The sequence below is a fragment of the Numenius arquata genome, chromosome 3, assembly GCF_964106895.1.
Source record: "Numenius arquata chromosome 3, bNumArq3.hap1.1, whole genome shotgun sequence".
NCBI classification, from domain to species: domain Eukaryota; kingdom Metazoa; phylum Chordata; class Aves; order Charadriiformes; family Scolopacidae; genus Numenius; species Numenius arquata.
In genome coordinates this window covers 19,448,377-19,469,490 of record NC_133578.1, presented here as the reverse complement: position 1 = coordinate 19,469,490, position 21,114 = coordinate 19,448,377, and the positions used below count along the sequence as shown (strand labels likewise).

Below are 21,114 nucleotides of genomic sequence, written 5' to 3'. Positions count from 1 at the left end.
CACGCTATTCCTGATACAGGCCAGGATGCCGTTGGCCTTCTTGGCTGCCTGGGCACACTGCTGGCTCATGTTTAGCCGGCTGTCCACTAACACTCCCAGGTCCTTTTCTGCCGGGCAGCTTTCCAGCCACTCTTCCCCAAGCCTGTAGCGTTGCTTGGGGTTGTTGTGGCCGAAATGCAGAACCCGGCACTTGGCCTTATTAAACCTCATCCCATTGGCCTTGGCCCATTGGTCCAACCTGTCCAGGTCCCTCTGTAGAGCCTGCCGACCCTCAAGCAGATCAACACTCCCACCTAGCTTGGTGTCATCCGCAAACTTACTGAGGGTGCACTCAATCCCCTTATCTAGATCATCAATGAAGATATTGAACAAGACTGGCCCCAAAACTGAGCCCTGAGGGACACCACTGATGACCGGCCGCCAACCAGATTTTGCTCCATTAATCACAACTCGCTGAGCACGGCCATCCAGCCAGTTTTTTATCCAGCGGAGGGTACACTTGTCTATGCCATGATTCTCCAGTTTCTCCAGGAGAATGCCGTGAGGGACGGTGTCAAAGGCCTTACCAAAGTCCAGGTAGACAACATCCACAGCCTTCCCCTCATCGAGAAAGCGGGTCACATGGTCATAGAAAGAGATCAAGTTGGTCAGGCAGGACCTCCCTCTCATAAACCCATGCTGGCTGGCCCTGATCCCTTGGCTGCCCTGCACGTGCCTTGAGAGCTCACTCAGGATGATCCTCTCCATGATCTTTCCTGGTACCGAGGTCAGGCTGACAGGCCTGTAGTTTCCAGGATCCTCCTTCCGGCCCTTCTTGTAGATGGGCGTCACATTGGCCACCCTCCAGTCATCTGGCACCTCTCCTGTTGACCAGGATTGTTGATAGATAATGGAGAGAGGCTTGGTGAGCTCTCCTGCCAGCTCCCTGAGAACCTTTGGTTGAATGCCATCCGGCCCCATAGACTTATGCGTGTCCAGGTGCATAAGCAAATCATTAACTACTTCCTCATGGATTACAGGGGAGTTGTTCTGTTCTCGATTCTTATCTTCCAGCCCAAGAAGCTGAACTCCCTGGGGGTAGCTGGTCTGACTATTAAAGACAGAGGTAAAGAAGGCATTAAGTATCTCAGCCTTCTCCTCGTCCTTGGTTGCAAGGTTTCCCCCCGCATCCAGTAAGGGATGGACATTCTCTGTCACTCTCTTTTTGTTGATGTATTTATAGAAACTTTTTTTGTTGTCCCTTATATTAATGGCCAGGTTGAGTTCTAGCTGGGCTTTTGCCTTCCTGATTTTTTCTCTGTATGACCTAACACAATCTCTGTACTCCTCCCGAGTTGCCTGTCCCACACAATATCTGTACTCCTCCCGAGTTGCCTGTCCCCACAATCTCTATACTCCTCCCGAGTTGCCTGTCCCACACAATCTCTGTACTCCTCCCGAGTTGCCTGTTACAATGTTTGCATTGTATAGCACGCGGTAAGTAGGGTCATAACTACTGACAGTGAATAGCAACTGAGCAGAACAGACAAAAAAGGATTTCCAGAGAGATACAAGTTCTGTCTAGTAGTCAGGTCCAGCAGTCGTTTATATGGAAAAGGAGCAGCCTGTCATATTATTTGGAAATAACAAATTCCTTATAAACCTAGCACACGTCTTGGTGGTGTGCTTGTCACCACTACTAAAGTCTTTCCTCCTCCCAGCGCTGCCTAATGTGTGCCACGCTCTTTGTAACATTTTGTAGGCACTGGACAGCAGGAATTATACGTGTAGTATTAGAGTACCAAATTACAAAGGAACTTGATCGATGAAGACATAAACAACATTACTACAACACAAATAATAATAATAAAGGAAAGCAAATGGAATAGCAACTTTATAGGAGAAAAAAAATCTCTTCAAAGAAAACTGACACATAAGGTGGGTAATTTGCAGAATGACTCACTTGCCAGAAGAACCTGCTGCAAAGTTGTCTTAAAAAATAAAAGAAAATTACATCATTGCTTATTGAATGTGCAAAGGGGGAAAAAATAATCCTCTCTGAAAGACATAGCAAGACCCAAGCAAACTTTATCACATGTCAGATCACCTTATCAGAAAGAGATGCCTACCAGGTCGAACAGAAAAAACAACAAATAAAATACACCCACATCTGCCACAACAACGGGCACTTTTAAAGTGAAAAAGGTGCATGACAATCCATGAAAGTCATCCTAAAGCCTCATCTCAGAAGAAACAAGTTTTGCTAATCCACAAATCAAGATATCCCAGAAGCAGGACTGATTCAAAATAGCATTGCAGTAACTCATCAAATTCTCTACTGAAGGACAATGTACATCTGTCATAAGTTTCAAAACAAAATTATCTGGAATTCTTGGACACGTTAACTAAACAAACAAACCAAATGACTACAACTAATGAAGGACTAAGAGATTATATAAATTAATTCATTGTGGTCTCACTTCCAAAATCAGAAAAAAAGAGGAAGTTTTCTGAAGTCATTTTTATTGTGTTAGTTCTTACTTTTTTACCTACTTAAATAAAAACAATTCTGGAAGAGATCTCCCAGTCAACTACAAAAGAAGTTGAGTGACTTTTGAATTAAAAATGTAAAGCTCAAGCTTCAAAATCCTCGAGTACAATTTAAGCAAAAAAAGCAATAAAGGCACATCAAGCAGCTGATCTAAGTACTCCATGATTTTATTTTTAATTAAATAAATAATAAAGCAGCATACTGATAAATACCTTTGTTCTTTCAAATCAGCTGCTTTTTATTCTTCATGTTTATCTTCTATCATTATCAAGACAAATTCTGAAGCTATGATTCAGACCATGATTCATGGGAGAATCAGATCTCAGCACACAGTAGAAACCCACGCAAGTTTCTGCAGATTTGGATTAATAACATCTTGCATCAGTTTGACATAAACAATTTAGGAAAGGTAAATGCAAAAAGCAGCTACCACTAGCTGCACCAATTTTAATTCCACTGTTAAATATAGCCCACTGAACAGTGTCTCCTTTACCTGATAATGTAAATAACTAAAATAAATTTTATCTGGCCCTTACATAAACTTACATATCACTCATAGAGGAGTTTTCTTGATAATCTTGAGTGTTAAAAAAAATGTTCTTTTTCTGTCCTTTATACCTTTACCTAATTATGTGTGTATTTTACATTTTCTGTTAACGCACCACTTTGCGTCAGTGACAAGGCAACAAAAAGGCCCCAACAACCTCTCAGGCACCATTACTCTGTGCATGTGCTCTTTTCCCATTTTATGTCTGTTGCATCATGTTAGATGTACAAGCAAAGTTTGCAGTATGGAGAATACCATACATCTAATATGATATTTGTATAAAATAGCAATACACTGTATAATATATAAACTAAAAGAGGGAAGATTTAGACTAGATATCAGGAAGAAATTTTTTACAATGAGGGTGGTGAAATGCTGGTGCTGGTTGCCCAGACAGATGGTAGATGCATCTTCCCTGGAAACATTCAAGGTCTGAGCAACCTGATCTAGTTGAAGATGTCCCTGCTCATTGCAGGGGGTTAGACTAGATGACCTTTAAAGGTCCCTTCCAACCCAAACTATTCTATGATTCTATGAAGTTCAACAAGGCCAAGCGCAAGGGTCCTACACATGGTTTGGGGCAATCCCAAGCACAAATACAGGCTGGGCAGAGAATGGGTTGAGAACAGCCCTGAGGACTTGGAGGTGTTGGTTGATAAGAAGCTCAACATGAGCCAGAAATGTGCGCTTGCAGCACAGAAAGCCAACCGCATCCTGGGCGGCATCTAAAGAAGTGTGCCCAGCAGGTTGAGGGAGGTGATTCTCCCTCTCTACTCTGCTTTGGTGAGAAAGCCACCTGGACTACTGTGTCCAGCTCTGGAGCCCCAACATAAGAAGGACATGGACCTGTTGGAGCAAGTCTAGAGGAGGGCCATGAAGATGATCAGAGGGCTGAAGAACCTCTCCTATGGAGACGGGCTGAGAGAACTGGGGTTGTTCAGCCCAGAGAAGAGAAGGCTCTGGGGAGACCTTATAGCAGCCTCCCAGTACCTAAAGGGGGCCCTACAGGAAAGATGGAGTGGGACTCTTTCTCGGAGCATGTAGTGACAGGATGAGGGGGAATGGTTTTAAACTGAAAGAGAGTAGATTTAGATTAGGAAGAAATTCTTTCATCTGAGGGTGGTGAGGCAGTGGAAGAGGTTGCCCAGAGAAGTTGTGGAGGCCTCACCCCTTGAAGTGCTCGAGGCCAGGCTGGATGGGGCTTTGAGCAACCTGGTCTAGTGGAAGGTGCCCCTGTCCATGTCAGGAGGGTTGGAACTAGATGGTCTTTAAGGTCCCTTTCAATTCTAACCATTCTATGATTCTATAATTATTTTTTTTAAGCTACATTGTCTGCAATTAGCATAGCAGTAGGTTCAGTTTGTGGAAGTTAGCATATGCATAATTCACAAAATGTGAGGTGGCACAGCAGGAGCAGGGAACATGCCAGTTCTAATGAAATATATCCAAACTGTTCTTTCTACTCCATTTTAATTTTCTCCTTTACATAAAAATTGACTCTAAAAATAGCAAAGTCTATACCAAAAAAAATAAACAAAATATTTACCAGTTGTGTCAGGCATTAGATTTCTTTCCTAATATATTGAGTAAAATATTTCCCAGGAGTTTCTAAACTGAACTGATTGTTATGCAATAGCTTTCTTGTAAGTAATATTGTAAGCACTTGATTTTTATGATTAATTCTCATAACTAATAAATGGAACATCAATACATACCTGCAATTTCTTCTATAGAGTTAGCTCTCATGTCCAAAAGAACTGTGCCATTCAGGATACAGCTTCTCAGCTCAAACAAGCTATGAAGTGACAGTGTGGCAACATATGGTTTGCTCCACCTCTCTCCACCGTCCTCTACATCTTCTTCAAACTTCAACCACCTGTGTAAACAACCAACTTTATAACTCCATTCTCCATAAGAAATGAAAAATAAATTATTTCCGTGGATACTGTTAAACATGTCTTTGGATTTCACTTTGTTCTTTCTTTGTGGGAAATACGACAAACTTCCCTTGCCCATTTCTTCCCATATAATGCTGTATTATACCATTTTCCAAAAAAAGTTCTGACCACAGAGATTGAAAAAAAAAGCCTATTAAGTAATCGTTACTGTACTTTACAAAAGCTTTAAGTAATTCTTTGGCATACAATGATATTTCCATGATAGAACAAGTAGTATGAAAAGGATAGAGGAGAAGAATTTGTGGTAGAGAAAAAAAAAAGCTATACATAACGAGAACACAGGAGAACTTTCTCCATTTAGTCTGCACTTTGAAGTAAACACAACTAAGAAGAAACACTTTTAATTTAAAGTAAATATACTGACATAGTTACACTTTACAGAATCCATCCAGTATCATCACCATAATCTTTTCACAAAACACACTGTTATGAACTTCGTTAGTTTAAGTTGTTAGTTACTTAACTGCATTAAGCTACTCATAAAGGCAGTAAAATATTATGCAAAATCTAGGATATTTTCCATTTAAAAGTTTAGTCAATTAAAATGGAAAACCTCACAGGCACACACAAGCAATGCGTAAACTCTTGTTAACAATATTTCAAGTCCCAAAATACAGGCTTTACTTAGGCAAAACAACCATGTGAATGACATGAAATACAATTTAGAATCCAGTAGCAACATCAGGGCCACGAAGATGATTAGAGGCCTAGAACATCTCTCTTACAAGGAAAGGCTGAGGGACTTGAGTCCTTTTAGTCTGGAGAAGACTGAGGGGGGACCTGATCAATGCTTATTGTGTAAACCTGGAGAGACTTCAGTAAAGTACAAAGACACATGGAACTGGCATGAGAGGATCAAACCTTTTGTTACTAACAAGCTGGATGAACTTTCTTGTACAATTTTTTAATTGTTTACTGATAAAAATTATACTAAAAATGTTTAAAAAATAATTAAAAAAAGAGAAAGAAGTCTGTTGACATATGCAAAAGTGCTTTAAATTAAAGTTATTAAGTTTTTCAAGCATACACAGATGTTGCTGTGTGGAGCCACACAACCTGCCAGCTTGACAAGGTTTGAACAGCTGCAGCTGCAGCAAAAGCATTTATCACTTGACTCAACTGCACTCAGCTATTTTTTATGGACCACGCAGCACAGAAGTCAAGCCAAGCCTCGCACCTTGACAGCACCTTCACACTTATTTCTAGACAGCAGGGAAGCGTAGAGCCCTAAGACCTCTAAAGTTGAGCAATTTCCACTTTTACCAAACCTAGCAGCCCAGTAACACAGCTGTCTTCTGTTCCTGGCCCACCTGCCTAGCTCTGCTCCTACTTCTAAAATATGCATGTGTACCCATATTTTAGATACTTTCCTCCTTTCAGTTCCTGTGTACCAGATTCTTCCCCTTCTGATGCCATCCTGCAAGCAGCCACCACTTCAATGACCCACTCATCACCAGTATATCTGCTCCCTTCCTGATGCATTTAATTTCTTCTAACCATACCAGCTGCCTCCTAATCACTCTGCCATTTTTATATACACAATTTGCCCCCAACTCCTCAGCTGCTCCAAAATCTCCAGTCTCCTGTGTCTAGCCTTCTCCTCCTCTTTGCATTTATACATTTTTTCCTCTATTTTCTCTGTGCTTGCCAGTTTCTGTATCTCATCTTTGCCCATGAGACCTCCTCTCCATCAGACTTCTGTTCTCCACTCCCTTCATTGCAATCTCTCTTCTCTTCCCAGCCCAGCTAGTCTATCTCCTTTACTGTTTCATTCTTCCAGAGAAGGAGCAAGAAGGACACAGCACACACAAAAGTTTGCTTTTCACAGAGCTGAACCATGAAATTCAATTTGCATATGCACATGAGGTTTTCCAAAGAGATTTTCAAAACAATGTCCAAATGGACATCAAACAAAAATGAACGCATCCCACCCCCACCAAATTCAAATTCATGGTTAGAAAGGATGAACTACAACAACCCAAGAAAATTACCAAGAAGCATGTGAGAAGCAAAAAAAGGTTCTTCATTTTCTTCATTTTGAGGTTGCACTTGAACTCCATAATAAGAGGCTGCTCCTAGTTTACTCATGGCACTCATGTCTCCAAGATAAAACTATGCTAGACCTATTTGTGGCCATAACATCACAAACATGGTGCATTAATTGTCCTGCTTAAACTATTGCCACCTAAGGCTCTGCAAAATATCTACATTTTTATCTTCTCATACCTCTGCTTTTGTGCATGTTTCTAATCTCTTTAGGAGTTTTATATGATTACAACCTTTGCACTTGGGCATTCCCAATTATTTCTGATGTAACATTATCTTGTCTTATGCTCATTCAAAAAAAGACTAAAAATCGTGCTCTATATATCCTAAAAACAATGACCCAAGCATAGATTCCTACAGAATCTCATCAGAAACCTAATACTGTCATTACCTTCTGTTCATGTAAATTATCTTCAATATTGCTTATCTGCTTATACTGCTGCAGTTTGTCCTTGATATTACCTATTTTGAACACACTGACCAATTCTAAACAGATTTTAAATGAGTGATAAAAGACATCTTCTTAAAAGTTTCATTAAGACAGGTGACTGGACAGAGGCAGACTCATAACCAGAATTTGTAACTTACAAGGGACACATCAGACAAGAGAAGTCTAAATCATGAGAACAGCTTTAATTAGAGTTTATAGTGTCAATTACACATCAAAGCTTACACACCACATAAAAATCCATAGGACACCACTACTGCTCAAATAATTATACTTGCCATCATGATCATCTCCATCTGAATTTCAATCAATTTGAATAATATAATTCTACGGGTTACATCAAATTTCCTACTGTTATGCATTATCATACATTGTTATTTAAAGAGCCAAAAGGCTAGTATGTAAACATAAACCATACCCAGCTGAGAAAATTTTACATTTGGAATAAACTTCTATTTTTATTTTAATAAGCATTACATGAATTTACTCATTTCATATCTCATCAAGGGCAAATCATGTTTATGACCTTTTATGTTTTCAGAACAATTCCTCTATTATGTTAGATAATCCTTATTTAACATATCAAATGAGAAACAGCAGCAGAAAACATAAAACAAACAGATCTCTAATCTTACACACAGTCATTCAATTCTAAGTGTTCAAGTGGTTTTACATATCATAATACCATTCTAACATCCCTCTGAATGAATGTACAGGATTCAAGGATAGAAATGGCTTTGAAATCCAAATTCAAGTTTGCCAATTTTCTACTCTTATTAGTTTCTCAGAGAAAAAGACAAATTTCACTATATTTACTTCTGCAGTTTAACCCCTTAAATGGATATGGTTGATAAATAAAAGCCTTTCATAATTTCCCAGAAAACAACACCAACTCTATCTGTATATTAAGCTCATGTCATATGTATCCCATGTGCATGGAATATATTTAGAGCTATCTTAGTTGTGTCTGATCGCATGGAAGAGCAGCTTCATTCATACGTTTTTCTTTTACTGGTAAAGACTACCGCAGGTATATCAATCATACAGTTAGCTCCTCTGGCAGGACACTTGCTGGAAAAAAACATGGCAACAGGAGTTCCAGCAAGGTATGTTATGATAGGATAAATATTATTCAGATGTGTGTGTGTGTACATACACAGGTCACATCTTCTACAGTCATCTCCCATCGATGTTTCAGGAGTCCATAAAAGAGTGTGCACACTTCATTCTAGACTCATTTACAACATTTTGGTGCACAATACGAAGTGGGTGAGTTGAATATAATCTATTTTATAGTCTGTTGTGTCCGCAGTAGAAAGCTGAAGTATGTATTCACTTACAGTCTGCTCAAGAGTCAATTTTCTTAATGTAATCTTACAATCTGTGTAAATTGCCACATAAGCTTTGGCCTGCCTACACTGATTAGACAATGAACTAAAGTAAACAAGAAAGTCAGAAACAAAGCAGAAGTGACAAACCTAAGTTTTTTGTGACCTAGTTTCTTTGGAAGAAGATTTTTGATCCAAGGGAGATGCATTTTCATTTCATATTCATAATTTTTCCCTAGTACATCCATTTTCTAGTCACTATTAACAATTTACTGTCTAAACTATGGACAGAGGTTTATTTTCTTAACCGTGCTGTGTCATTAAAATTCAAAATTAAACACTTACCTGTTGGTTCCAAAGTGTCTTTCTAAGAAATTTTCCTCTTTACTATGAATTCTTTTCTCTTCCAGAAACATAGTGATATTCTCCCAAAATTTTCATTTGATATTAGCAGATAAATGAGTCCCAATAGTTTGGGTAAAACCTGCTACAAATCAGGCACTAATTTCCAGCCATGACCACATGAGGCTATTACGATAGATTTGAACATTAATTGCCTTCCTAAGAGCTGCAATTTGCAATTATACTATTGTGTGTATAAATTAAGCTGAATTCTTATGCCTCAGTGTGCTTCTCCAAAAACTTACTGGAAATATTTTTTTCGGGATAGGAACTATACTTCATGCATTCTCTACACAATCGTACAGGTGGGCCACATAAAAAAATTATATTAATAAAGACTGACTATTGATTTCAAAAGGTATGTGTTTCTTCTGGCTTAAAATCAATTCATGGGAAAAATTAATTAATTTTATCACCATATCAACATAACTAAGTTATTCCACTCTGCTCACTAACTCATTCCATGGATGGGACAGCCTAAATCAGACCTTTCAATGGAGTAGGCTGTAACAGCAGTGCACTTTCTTGCTCCTACTAATTAATCTGCAGGAATGCTTTTGCTTATGAAAAATGTTATGGAAAGTGGAGAATGGCAAACCCTGAAGTCTCCTAACTGCTGAAGAAAGAGAAAAATAGTAAGAAAAAGAAGTCTAGAAAAGGACTTGCTCTTCCAAACAAATTAAACAGGAATAGAGGTTTACCTAAAGAACACCGAACTTCAGTCAAATCTTATCTATGGCTCCCTTTGATATGTTACTATTTTGATCAACCAAGAACAAAATGTCTCAAACAGTTTTAAACAGTTTGCTCAAGATATTTTAAAAAAATGTTAAGGCTGAAATGTGTGTGCAATTTCAATCAAACTGAAAACAAGAAGATACAGATTTACTTTATCAGAATCAACTCAACGCTTCAGTCCATGCAGACCTTGGGGAAATGAATACAGAACCACTTAGCGCCATCGCTCTCATGAAACGCAATTTAACAAGTTTTGCAATAACCAGTTTTCCGCTGTATCACTTGCATTTAAATTCATCTACCTGGAGCTATGTCCAAAGCCAGACAGTAAGATTAACAAATGCTTCCAGTGGCCTTCTCCACACAAATGGAAAACATATAACAACACTGGAACAGCAACAAACCTAGGATGTATCCTCTCCATACCATGGTTTTAGTATTTCTGAAGTCCTGAATCAACCACTAGTATTGAAAATGATCCACTGTAGTAGTCTGTAAGTATATAATCTTGTATTTAAAACACTATCCTATTTCTATTACTCTACTCAAAGATACCTTCTCTTTTGTGTATGATATCGTTACCTATTTCTAGTAACAGTGCCTCCTAACTTCTTATCATCAAGTTTCATTACTATAATCCTACTTTTTGTCATTCAATCATAAAGCCATTTAATAAGGCTAGTTCTTCAGAAGTTGTCACTACCTTCCACGCTAAGTTTAATCTTCCAGCATGACCTGCTGCACCTCTTGAATTAGTTCCTTATCCACTAATGTATTTTTTACACTTAAACAGAGTTTAAGTAAAAAATTCCGACTGCTGTGTCATATCAAATGCTTGGCTAAAAAAAAAAAAAAAAAAGATTAGATCCACTGTTTTTTCCTTGTCAGAAAAACAAAAATCAATTATCTGATTAAATAGCATTATTAACTTAGTCTGACATGATACACCATTGTATTGCATTTTATCCAATTTTCCACTTAGCTCCAAGTCTATAATTATTCTTTCCTTGAAATATTGTTTTACATCTTGCCTAGCTCTGAAATCTATCTGTTCAATCTGACCATTTCTATCCTTTCTTGAATAGTGTTGCTGTGTTTGCTGTAGTACAACAACCCACCCAATAGATTTTCGCAGATAAAGCACTTTGACTCTTGCCTTCATTTTGAATTTGGTCATTTTACTGCCATCTCCAATAACAGACATGTCACATGCTATCTGAAATTTTTGGATTCAAACTGAAAATTATCATTTATCTTTACCAGTTCTTTCTGCATGGTAGCTCCACTCTTTCTTTGTTTCCATCTTATTTCTAAAGCTATTTTTACTATTAGCTATTATACTTCACTTTTGCATTTTCCTGAGCTCAAAAAAATATAGTTTTCTCGCCTGTTTTTTCCTGTCCTTTTTCAACAATCTCAGCTTGTTTCTGTTAAACATTTTTGATTCTTTAGTTCCCAAATGACAACTGGAAAGACTGTACATATAGATCAATCTAAATAGAAATTTGTTTTACCTATTTTGATATCTATTTTACCTTTCAAATTTGATCTTAAGTATTTATTTTAAGAAAAACTGTTATAATTTTTCAGATACACTATTCTTAGATGGTTTGCAAAGGGATTTTTTTTGTTGAACTAAAGAAGATGCTACTTCCCTGCTTAAAAATAACATAAGCCACAGTGATTTTTATTTTTAACCACAATAGAAGCTGATACCCTTCATAGAAGAAGTCCTATGTATTCCTAATCAGTATAAGAACACTGCAGATGATTAACTTGATTAGATTTTCTCTCTGAATATTAATGAGATTATTTAGGAACACTACTACACTCATTCTGCAGCACAATCCCCACATGAGAATTTTCTACATGTAACGATCTATATTTAGCATCTGTCTATGCCTCCTATGGACACATAAAGGAAGAGAAGGTCATAGAAAATTCTGTGGCCCTCTGGGAAAGCAGGAATTTGCAGTAAAATTAAAGGGAAAGCTGACAGCCATACTCATGCCAAACAGCCCATATACATAGTTTGCCACAAAATCCTTTCAGAAATTCCACAATTTTTATCCTACTGACACCAAAGATTTGGTCCATAGTCTTCTGGGTACCACTGAGGAACACTGTCAACAAATACTGTCAGGGGAAGAGAGAATTAAGGTTTTAAGAAGAAAAATTAAGCAAAGCTTGCTGGGAAATGTAAAGTCTTAATGAAACTAAGCAAGTCATCTCCTGTTTAGGTGCTCAAGGAAACAAACATGAAAAACATGTTCCTTTCCAGCTGCACAAATCCAGGTGGATTTGACTGTCCCAAGGGCCCCAAATGGAGTTTTTTTTCCCAAAAATTGGGCGTTTTCTCCAGCACAGACCCAGAACCAGGGTATTTGGGGTATATTTGTGCCATGGCGGCAGCTCCCACTCTGTGTGCACAGCCCTGCAGGGGAAAGTCCCTGTGTGGGAGAATCTGCCCCAAACTGGGTGGGGAAAAGGGGGAAAAGGACAAGGGGGAAGGGGTTGCTTTTGAAAGAGCTTTTACGTCTTCAATAGAAATTAGAGGGGGTTGAGTTTCTAAATCCTTTCTATAAATAGGCTTTCTTTGCATTTTAAAAACCTTACATAGCATGTTTGATAGAATACGTGAAAGTGTTATTGCTCCAAAAGTATTTTCATTCCTTGTTTTAATCTTTCTATATCAGTTCCTTGAGGATTCAAACACAATAAGAAGTTTGAAAGTTTCTTAAAATGATGATCTAAAATATGAATAAACCCAGTAAATTTTAATTCATATATATGGTATGTTTACTTTGGTTTTTCCCTTGATAGTCATTCTGACCTAAATTTCATAAATCCAGATGAAAACATTTGGCTCTGGGAAACGACAAATGCTGTAGTAATACTAGCAGTCTAAGGATTAAAATTAAGGGTTTATTTAAGCTTTATATCCAAAATCTGTTCCTGAGCTTGCCACAGCTTTGAAATCATTCCTCAATACACCAACAAACAAAACATATAATTTTTAAAGACTTACAAAAACACTCACCTTGCTGTCTCCCTCCACTCCGCGTCCTCTCCTTCGCGCCAACAAATTTCATCAAGCTCGGTAAAGAGATCATGAGGAATATGTTCCTCATCATCATCTTCTGTTCCAAGAATAAACTGCACCCTTTGTGATGGGGTATCTGGGAAAAATATCAAATATTTGAAAATATCAAATCCAGAACACCAAACTTTTTGCTCTGAGCAAGCAAGCATCTAAAATTTCATGAGATTATCCCGAGTCTTTCATCCATATCACCTACTGCCACACAGAAAACATGATTATAGTTATGCTGCAAGAACATTTATACACAAACACCTTCAGATTGAAACCTCTATTCACTGTAGTTGTCTAGTCTGCTAATTAAACGAACTCATCTAAAGATAGAATGTGATGTACAGAAGCAGAGACTACTGGAAGCTGGAATGGTATCCCACAGAAAATGGTATCAGCACAGATAGCAGCATAGATAGAGCTGAAAAAAAGTGTTACAAAAACTACTTTGCCACATCCGAAATCTAAATCTACAGATCTAGCTCAGCTCACAAAACTGGTGTACTAAATGTGCATTCTTTGCTTTACCTAGCAGGAGAAAGAAAGCAAAAGAAAACTCTCTAATGGCAATATACAATTGGGAACTTCAAAAAGAATACATTACTATCTCCACCTACCATCCCCTGCCCCTTTGTAAACCGTTTCTACATGATTAGGCTGTTCCAGATTAACAAGTTATTTATCTGTCCCAACTTCCCTATTTTATTCTTCCTGTCTCTGTATTCCCCTATTACCAGTTATTTTTCTTCATAACCTTTCAGTGCAGACCACCAAATCTATTTTGGAGACACACTATTCTTTTTTCATACCACTCAGAAAATTTCCAGAACTCACAGATCTCCATAATGCACATGTATATTCAGCGTTCATATCTCAAATGTTTTAAGTCTTAAAAAAAAAATAAAAATTCCTATCCTTATTTAAATGCACATGTCAAATGAACAAACTGGGTGAAACCCAGTCTCTCTAGAAATACACAGTTATTTTTTCTCCTAATGTATTTTAGATTTTTTAGAGAAACCAAAAGTACTTTGTGAGAGCTGATAGGGGCCGCACCGCCAGTCAACCAAAAAATTGATTATCCAGCAGAACAGCTCAGCGACTCCTTGAACATTGTCTAAATGAAGTTCTGTTCTACAACCATATTTGTAAGACAAGTGACAGTATTTTCCATCTAGCAGTGAAGAGCATCACTGCATAGGATCCTCAAGCTCTCTGAATTTTGCAAAAACTGAGATGATAGTACTCACTGAATGCTTGTTAAAGAGCAAATACAGCACTGATCAGAAATAATTAAATGGGCCACTGATACAGGAGATTAAATTCAGCAGTAAAGACACCTTTTTTGGTAGTAGTAGTAAGTTTGCTATAGCAATGAAACACAAACAATGCATGACAGTTTTCACCTGAGGTCTCTTTGCTTAAACAGAGTATAAAGATATAGTACAATCAAGCCTGCTTCCTTCTTCACAAAGCAAGGAAATGAAACCCAGGAAGAAGTATGGGAGAGGAGGGAGAGAGAGACGGGCTCAGGTACTACTAAGCTCTAGAGAATGGATCTGCAGGGGGACAGCTAAGGGGACAGAAATTACTTTTGGTGAACAGCAACAACCTCCTCCACTTTACCTTTTCTGTTATTACTCTTCTCTCTCACTGTTCAGTTCTCTTTTTTCTTTAAGACCTTTTCAACTTCTGTTCTAGACCCCCTTCCAGCCTCTCCCTACTTGTTTTTTTTAAAAAAAAAAAAAAAATTCTCTATGTTCCTCATATCCACATGTTGGTACATTCTAGAGAAGGATAAAGTAAATACAAACATCAAGATTTAATCTGAGACTAGAAAGTACATTCTGGGCAAGAAGTGTGCAACTTGTTAAGACTATTTCCCAGAAGGACAAAATTTAGTGAGATATGAACTTGCAAAGGATAAGCACATATGACTAGTGATAGAACATGGAAAAAAAGCCGCTTTAGTAGAGAGCTGGACCGCAGTGAAAATCCGAGAATAAGCATTTCCAAGAACATCCTGTACTCTTGACAAAATCAGCACTAAAACTGATTTACAGCAACAGCTACTGTTAAGTAATAAATGTAGTGTTGTACAGCAGAGCTGCAGTTCTATGACAGTTATGATACTCACGCAAATGCACGGTTTCAGTGTGGGAAGGAAAGCAGAGGATCAGAAATCCCTTGAGGTGAGTAGAAACAAGGAAACACCTTACTGCTACGATTTGCTCTTAACTGGGTCTTCTGTGTAACATACAGCTACTTGACTGACAACAGTGAAGAATCTTTATAAATGACAAAATATGCAATAAATTCTCTTCTTCCTTGTTAACACACCAGTAAAACTAGCTGCTAGATTCTGGATATTTTTTTTTTTTCTGCTGTAATTTGCATTGGTGTCTGAAACCTGTAAGCCACAGCTTGATTTTCAGACACCAAGCTGGAAAATGAAAAAAAAAAAAGTTATTATTTGCTTTATAATACAATAATTTTATTTCAAGGACAAAACCCTAAGAGAATTAAACAATAGGAACACAATAAAATTATATAAAAAAACAGATCTGTTGGTTCTACTTAGAAAACTGAGTTAACAGCATTACTCATGTGAGCAATGCCAGATGGCTTTGGATCTTATTCATAGAAGTAATAAATACCAAATATGTCATTAATGTGTTTTATGGAAAATGAGTAATATGTGATTCAAAAACAGTATGAAAGAATACTTCAATTGCTGACTATCAAACTGTGATAACTTAATCCTCTGTGTAGAAACATAGTATTTGCAAACTAGGACATTCAAATTTTTTGAAGTCTAGGAAAACAGAAATTGGCTTGTATACTATCTGTGTCTATCCCTACTTCAAGTAGTATAGCCAGCATAAAAAAAAAAAAATCCTTTATGTTGTTATTGCTATTTCTTAAAAGTAATGAAAGTAATCTAGATTAAGCTAAAAAATTAAATGAATGGGACTAGTTTGTTACATTAGTATTTCTAACATTGCAGTTGTTTCAAATCAGAGCGCATATATATTAGAAGCAACATGAATTTAAAGTTCCACAATATGCAGCTGATGACTCTCCCAAGTAAATGGCTCATCACCAGTTCAGGAAATCCTCCAGGACCAGCTGGGACTGGGCAGAAAGTCTGGTACATGACAGGAGGAGGAGTACCATCAACAACCACCTGTGCTCAGATAAGAGCCATCTCTCTCAGTCAGGAAAAGTTGAAGCAGCTTTGTGTTTGCTGTGACTCCACCAGCCCATGGGAGCCTCCTGCCAGTCTCTGTGTTATACCTGGGCTTGTGCTCACATCATCCACGCAGGACTCACACAGACATCCAAACTACCTCTGATACCTCAAATTCATTGCATGCATGGAAAACCCGAGTATTCCAGGTTTAAAAATCTGTACAACTCCACCACTCGGTTAAAAGGGTAAAAATTAAGACCTGGTGGATATACACTATTGTCGAAAGCACAAATTCACCCTGGATTCAGTGGTGCAGAAAGGAAGTGACCCTGCAGCAACCTGACATTACTGTTCACTACTATGACTCTTTGTGAAGTCATTAACATCCCTAAAATAAAAGCAAGATATGGGTATAGACATGCCAAAACAGCAGAACTTAAAGCTAGAACTGCTAATAACCTAATTCCCAGAGGGCAACACAAAAAGCTGCTCCCTGGAACAGCACCGAGCACAGGCAGGGGGGAAAGGTGGCCTACATCACCATCCCGCCTTGCAGAACGCACCTAGGAACGTACCTTAACTGGCATTTCCCCCAGTTTAAAACATCCCCAAGTGCAATCACAATTCTGGGTCAGGACTGCTCCCTCCTGCCTAAGGGAACAAGGTGAAATCAGGACTTGGGCTGAGGTAAGAAAGCAGGATCATTGTCAGTTCCTCCACATAAATTCAGCCCAGCAAACAACCTGCTCCACTGCACCACTCAGAGCAATACACATCTCCTCCTCAGTGCGTGCCAGGATTTCTCCTGAGACAACCCGCCCTGCCATCAGGCAGAACTGCACGCAATCTGCCCAAGCCATACCACAAGCAGAAACACAGCCTTGGGTACATATAAAATGTATTCCAAATTTTGTCCTCTGCTCTTGATAAACTCTAGAAAGGGTGCAAAAATGTATTTCTGGTAACACTCTATTAGCTTAATTGTCAGAACAGGTTTATGTATTTCTAAGCCTGTTGAGAACCTGCATTTCAGGGTAGTATTAGTAGGCTAATATTTTTTATTGGGGTCAGTAGATGTAGGAGTGAAAAATTACTTTTTCTAGATTAGAAAACAGACTAAAATTTAAAATAAAATTTACATTACAGAAGTTCACATAAGATAGTAAACATCGTAGACAAGATTTGATCCATGCCTCATGCTCTTGTACATTCACAATGAAGTAATATTAAATATACAAACTTTTTTTTTTTTTGATTGCTCACTGCACAGGATGGGCTGCAGACAAGGAGTGAAGTGGTGTAACACAGCTGACATCCATAACAACCCCTTTCAAACAAAGGGGAAATGGAGTGAAAAATTCAAAGGATCACAGAAAAGAAAGAATCATTTTACACACAAACATTCATCATCCTCCTGCTTGTGCTCACCAAGGAAGTGGTGGATAGGGGCTCTCCCCCCACCTCCTTCCTGTGCAGATTGGACTTTGCCCTTCAGATCAGCAATCAGTAAAGACAGGAATCATAAGTTACTTTTTTTTTTTAAATTAGAAAACATCGTAAAAATTAAAACAAAATTTACACATAAAATAGTAAACAGCCATACAGCACATTTCTGAAAATCTCTTCACAGACCTTAGAAACCATGTGTTAGGCTGGGAGAAAGTATTCCCTTGCTTTCTCCTCTGGTACTTTATTCCTGTATGTGTAACTTTGTTTTCAGGAAGCGCTCTCTGCATTTTATTCACCGGAATTGTTTCCATCACTGCAGGGCTATGGCAAATAATCCTATGTTTTGGATCTGACAATGGGGACAATTCCCAAGCTTCAATTCTCTTCTTTTTGCTGGACTCTTAAAACTGCAGTTATGATACATTATTTTACTCCAGATTTGCTGCAATCTGTTCCACAGCTGCCCAGAGATTCAAATTTCGAGGTTCACCCTTCAGCAGACAGAGCCTACAGTTAAGGGTAGGAGAATTTTCTTAACAGCCATACTCTTTACAAATAGTTAAATTTGGCCTATTAATACCCCTTTAAGGTTTGAGGTTAGCTACCAAATATAGTCAGCTGAGTCCTTTCATTATACTTTCTCCAAGCCCCTCTAGTAACCAAAAGAAGCCCTCCTCTGCAATTCACTTTTTCGCTTGCATTACCTTCAGAGAGCCTTTCCTGAACCGTGCATAGAGTCCTGTTAGACTCACCTCCAGGGCTGCTCAGCTTCCCTTGCCACATCCAATACCATGAATTACAAATTTAAGCCTCTTTAAAACTAGATATTATTAAAGCCAGATTTCTTAAAAGAACAAACCAAACCTTGCATAAGTCCGATCAGCGTCTAGTCCTAGAAGACACCACAGGAGGCTGAAATCAAATACCAGTCCTCACAGCTGTGTTCACTTCACCTTCACAAAACCTGTCCTTAAAGACACCCTGCTGAGAGCTAAAGTCTTTCTATTCCACCCCATTTTAAAACAGAAGCATAAATATCTTTAACTCATAAGTGCAAGTGCAAGAGAGCTGTTTCACTGGTTACAGGCAAAAAACCAGACATCAAAAAACATTGGAAATTGCCACTAAAAAAAAAAAAGCAAGTGCAGCCCTACCAGCCAAAGGGAAACCTGCCCCAGACTTTCAGTGCCACCACGACCTGCAGTGCTGATGGAGCAGTCCCAGACAGCTTGTGGCCCTGCAGCCCACCAGGGCTGGCACCCATCACCCTCCCAGCAAACAGCACCAAGGAGCTGCTGTAGGCTAGAAACAGCTTTTTTGCCAAGCTAGTTTTAATTTGCCTCAATTCCCTAATTTCATTCACAAAGCAGCCACGATACTTGCCCCACAAGGAAATCTGTGGAGGAGGGGAGCTTAAAGTGGGCATGAAACTGGGGCCTTAATTACAACAGCAGCATTTCAGCTGGGAATGGTAAACCTCTTCAATAAAGCAAAAAGCATTACTGCGTTTTTAACTAGAGTGGATAATTTCACTGGATTTCTCCTTTTCTTCAAAAAAATTATGAGGCAAGATGGAGGAAATCTAGATCTTGATACCGCTTAGCTTACAATTTTTACTACCTAAAAAAGCCTCTCCATGAGCAAGCCATGTAATCAGCAAATTATGCAATTCAAAGGCACATCATTATGGCAAAATGGAAACACCTTGTAAAACCTCATCTAATCAAGAGGCAACAGACAGACAGCGAGAATCAGGTGTGGGGAAAAGAAAAATAAAACTTGAGTAATTGATCTGTGCTCCCAAATGGCAGGACTCTACCCCTTTTTATTCCACTAACTCCATATTCTACATATTATTTGTCTACAAGCTCTGAATCTGCACACTGAGAACACTCGGGTTATTTTTGAATAGTGACAGTAGGAGATTAAAAAAAAAAATAGCTCATGAGCTGCCATCAGAATATTCTAAAAATTCTATTCTATGCAGAAACATTCCCTCATAAAGTAGCTGGTACAGCCTTCCCAGCCAGGGTTCAAAGGGATTACCAGGAAGCTTACAGCCACGGGCATTACATGGAATACAGGTGGTTTTTAGCTATGTTGATACAAGGAAAACTGTTTAAGAAATTGTTTTTCACTGGACAGGAACCTGTCCACTCTGAGTGGGGCCTGCACAACCCCACAGCACTATGTGCACCGTGCAGCTCCCTGAAGCAGTGGTAGTAGAGCAAGATCTGCACCTAATGTTACTTCACAGATGAAGTTATAAATTATACCATTATAAATTATGACAAAAAATAATGCTCCATCCCATGCTTGGTTAACTGAGCAGTCTGGAGCACTTCATGTCTGAGTATTTCAGGCCTTTACTTGTTCCAGCATCTCTATTATTTAGTTGTTGCATCTTCAGCTTTTATTGTACATCCTTTCATACTTCACTGCTTCAAAACACTGCTAATTTATTCTCTTGTATCATAAAAATCCTAATGTATTTTTCTGACTTACTTCAAAGCACTGTGTTCTATCAGCTGGTCTCACAGTGCTTATTTTCTCTATCTTTCTTCTCGCACCTGCTCGTTGAAATGCTTTTTCTTTCCCCTCTTCGCCCCCAGTTCCCATGAATACAACCTCCTACTTTTCAGCAGAAATGCATTAAAAGGGGTATATGTTGAGAGGGAGCTAAGCACTTCTGCGTGTTCAATTAAATCAAAATGATTCATAAATTAAGGGACTATTTTGGATCTGCTCTCTTAGGTAGCACGGTCCCTCATATTAAGTTATGCATCAAAAGTAGGAAGTGTATTTGTTTTCCTTGCAATTTCCTTCAGCCTCTGGGTATTGTTATAACCTTGTGGTCATAGAGAATGAGAGCTAAGATGCGTTACTGAGGTTTAGCGGATTCATACTTAGTGTGGGAAGCGTCTGTTGCTCCCTCTGTGTAAATAAAGCATAGAAGAATTATGCTTATATTCTCTCTAAAGGCAATGCTTCTCCCCAGGCAGCACAACCTGTCTGAAACTCCTGTAAAGACAAACCATAGTAAAAGCAAGGATGTGGATATAAACTATGATTAATCCCTGTATAAATTTGTCTGCCTGCTCTGACTGTGCTTAACCCCTCCCTCACTATAATTTTTCAGATTTACCAACTTACAAATGCACTTCAAAACTACTTTTTTTGTATTACTCCTATTCCACTCTTAGAGCAATCTTGAACATAGGCTGATTTTCACTTAACACACAATTGTGTTGAACAGCACATTTTATTGCACAACTGTCAAAGAGTATTAAGGACAGATTCAGCCATATAATTTCGGGTTTTTTTACTTTTGACGTTAGGAAGGACACAAGCCTAGGTCTCCAGAAGTTGAAAGAACAAAGCTAA

The 21,114-nt window shown here is 38.4% G+C and overlaps 1 protein-coding gene across 2 annotated transcripts in view; it reads right to left on the bottom strand.

Annotated features, from left to right (window-relative positions):
• The window catches only part of SLC4A10 (solute carrier family 4 member 10), a 129,715-nt gene that overhangs the window by 64,284 nt on the left and 44,317 nt on the right, over positions 1–21,114 (bottom strand). For both annotated transcript variants that reach the window (XM_074145996.1, XM_074145997.1), the window contains exons 4-5: positions 13,038–13,176; positions 4,793–4,953 (exon numbers count right to left, since the gene is read on the bottom strand). In XM_074145996.1, coding sequence (XP_074002097.1) covers positions 4,793–4,953; positions 13,038–13,176 — 300 coding nt within the window. The remainder of the gene's footprint in view (positions 1–4,792; positions 4,954–13,037; positions 13,177–21,114) is intronic.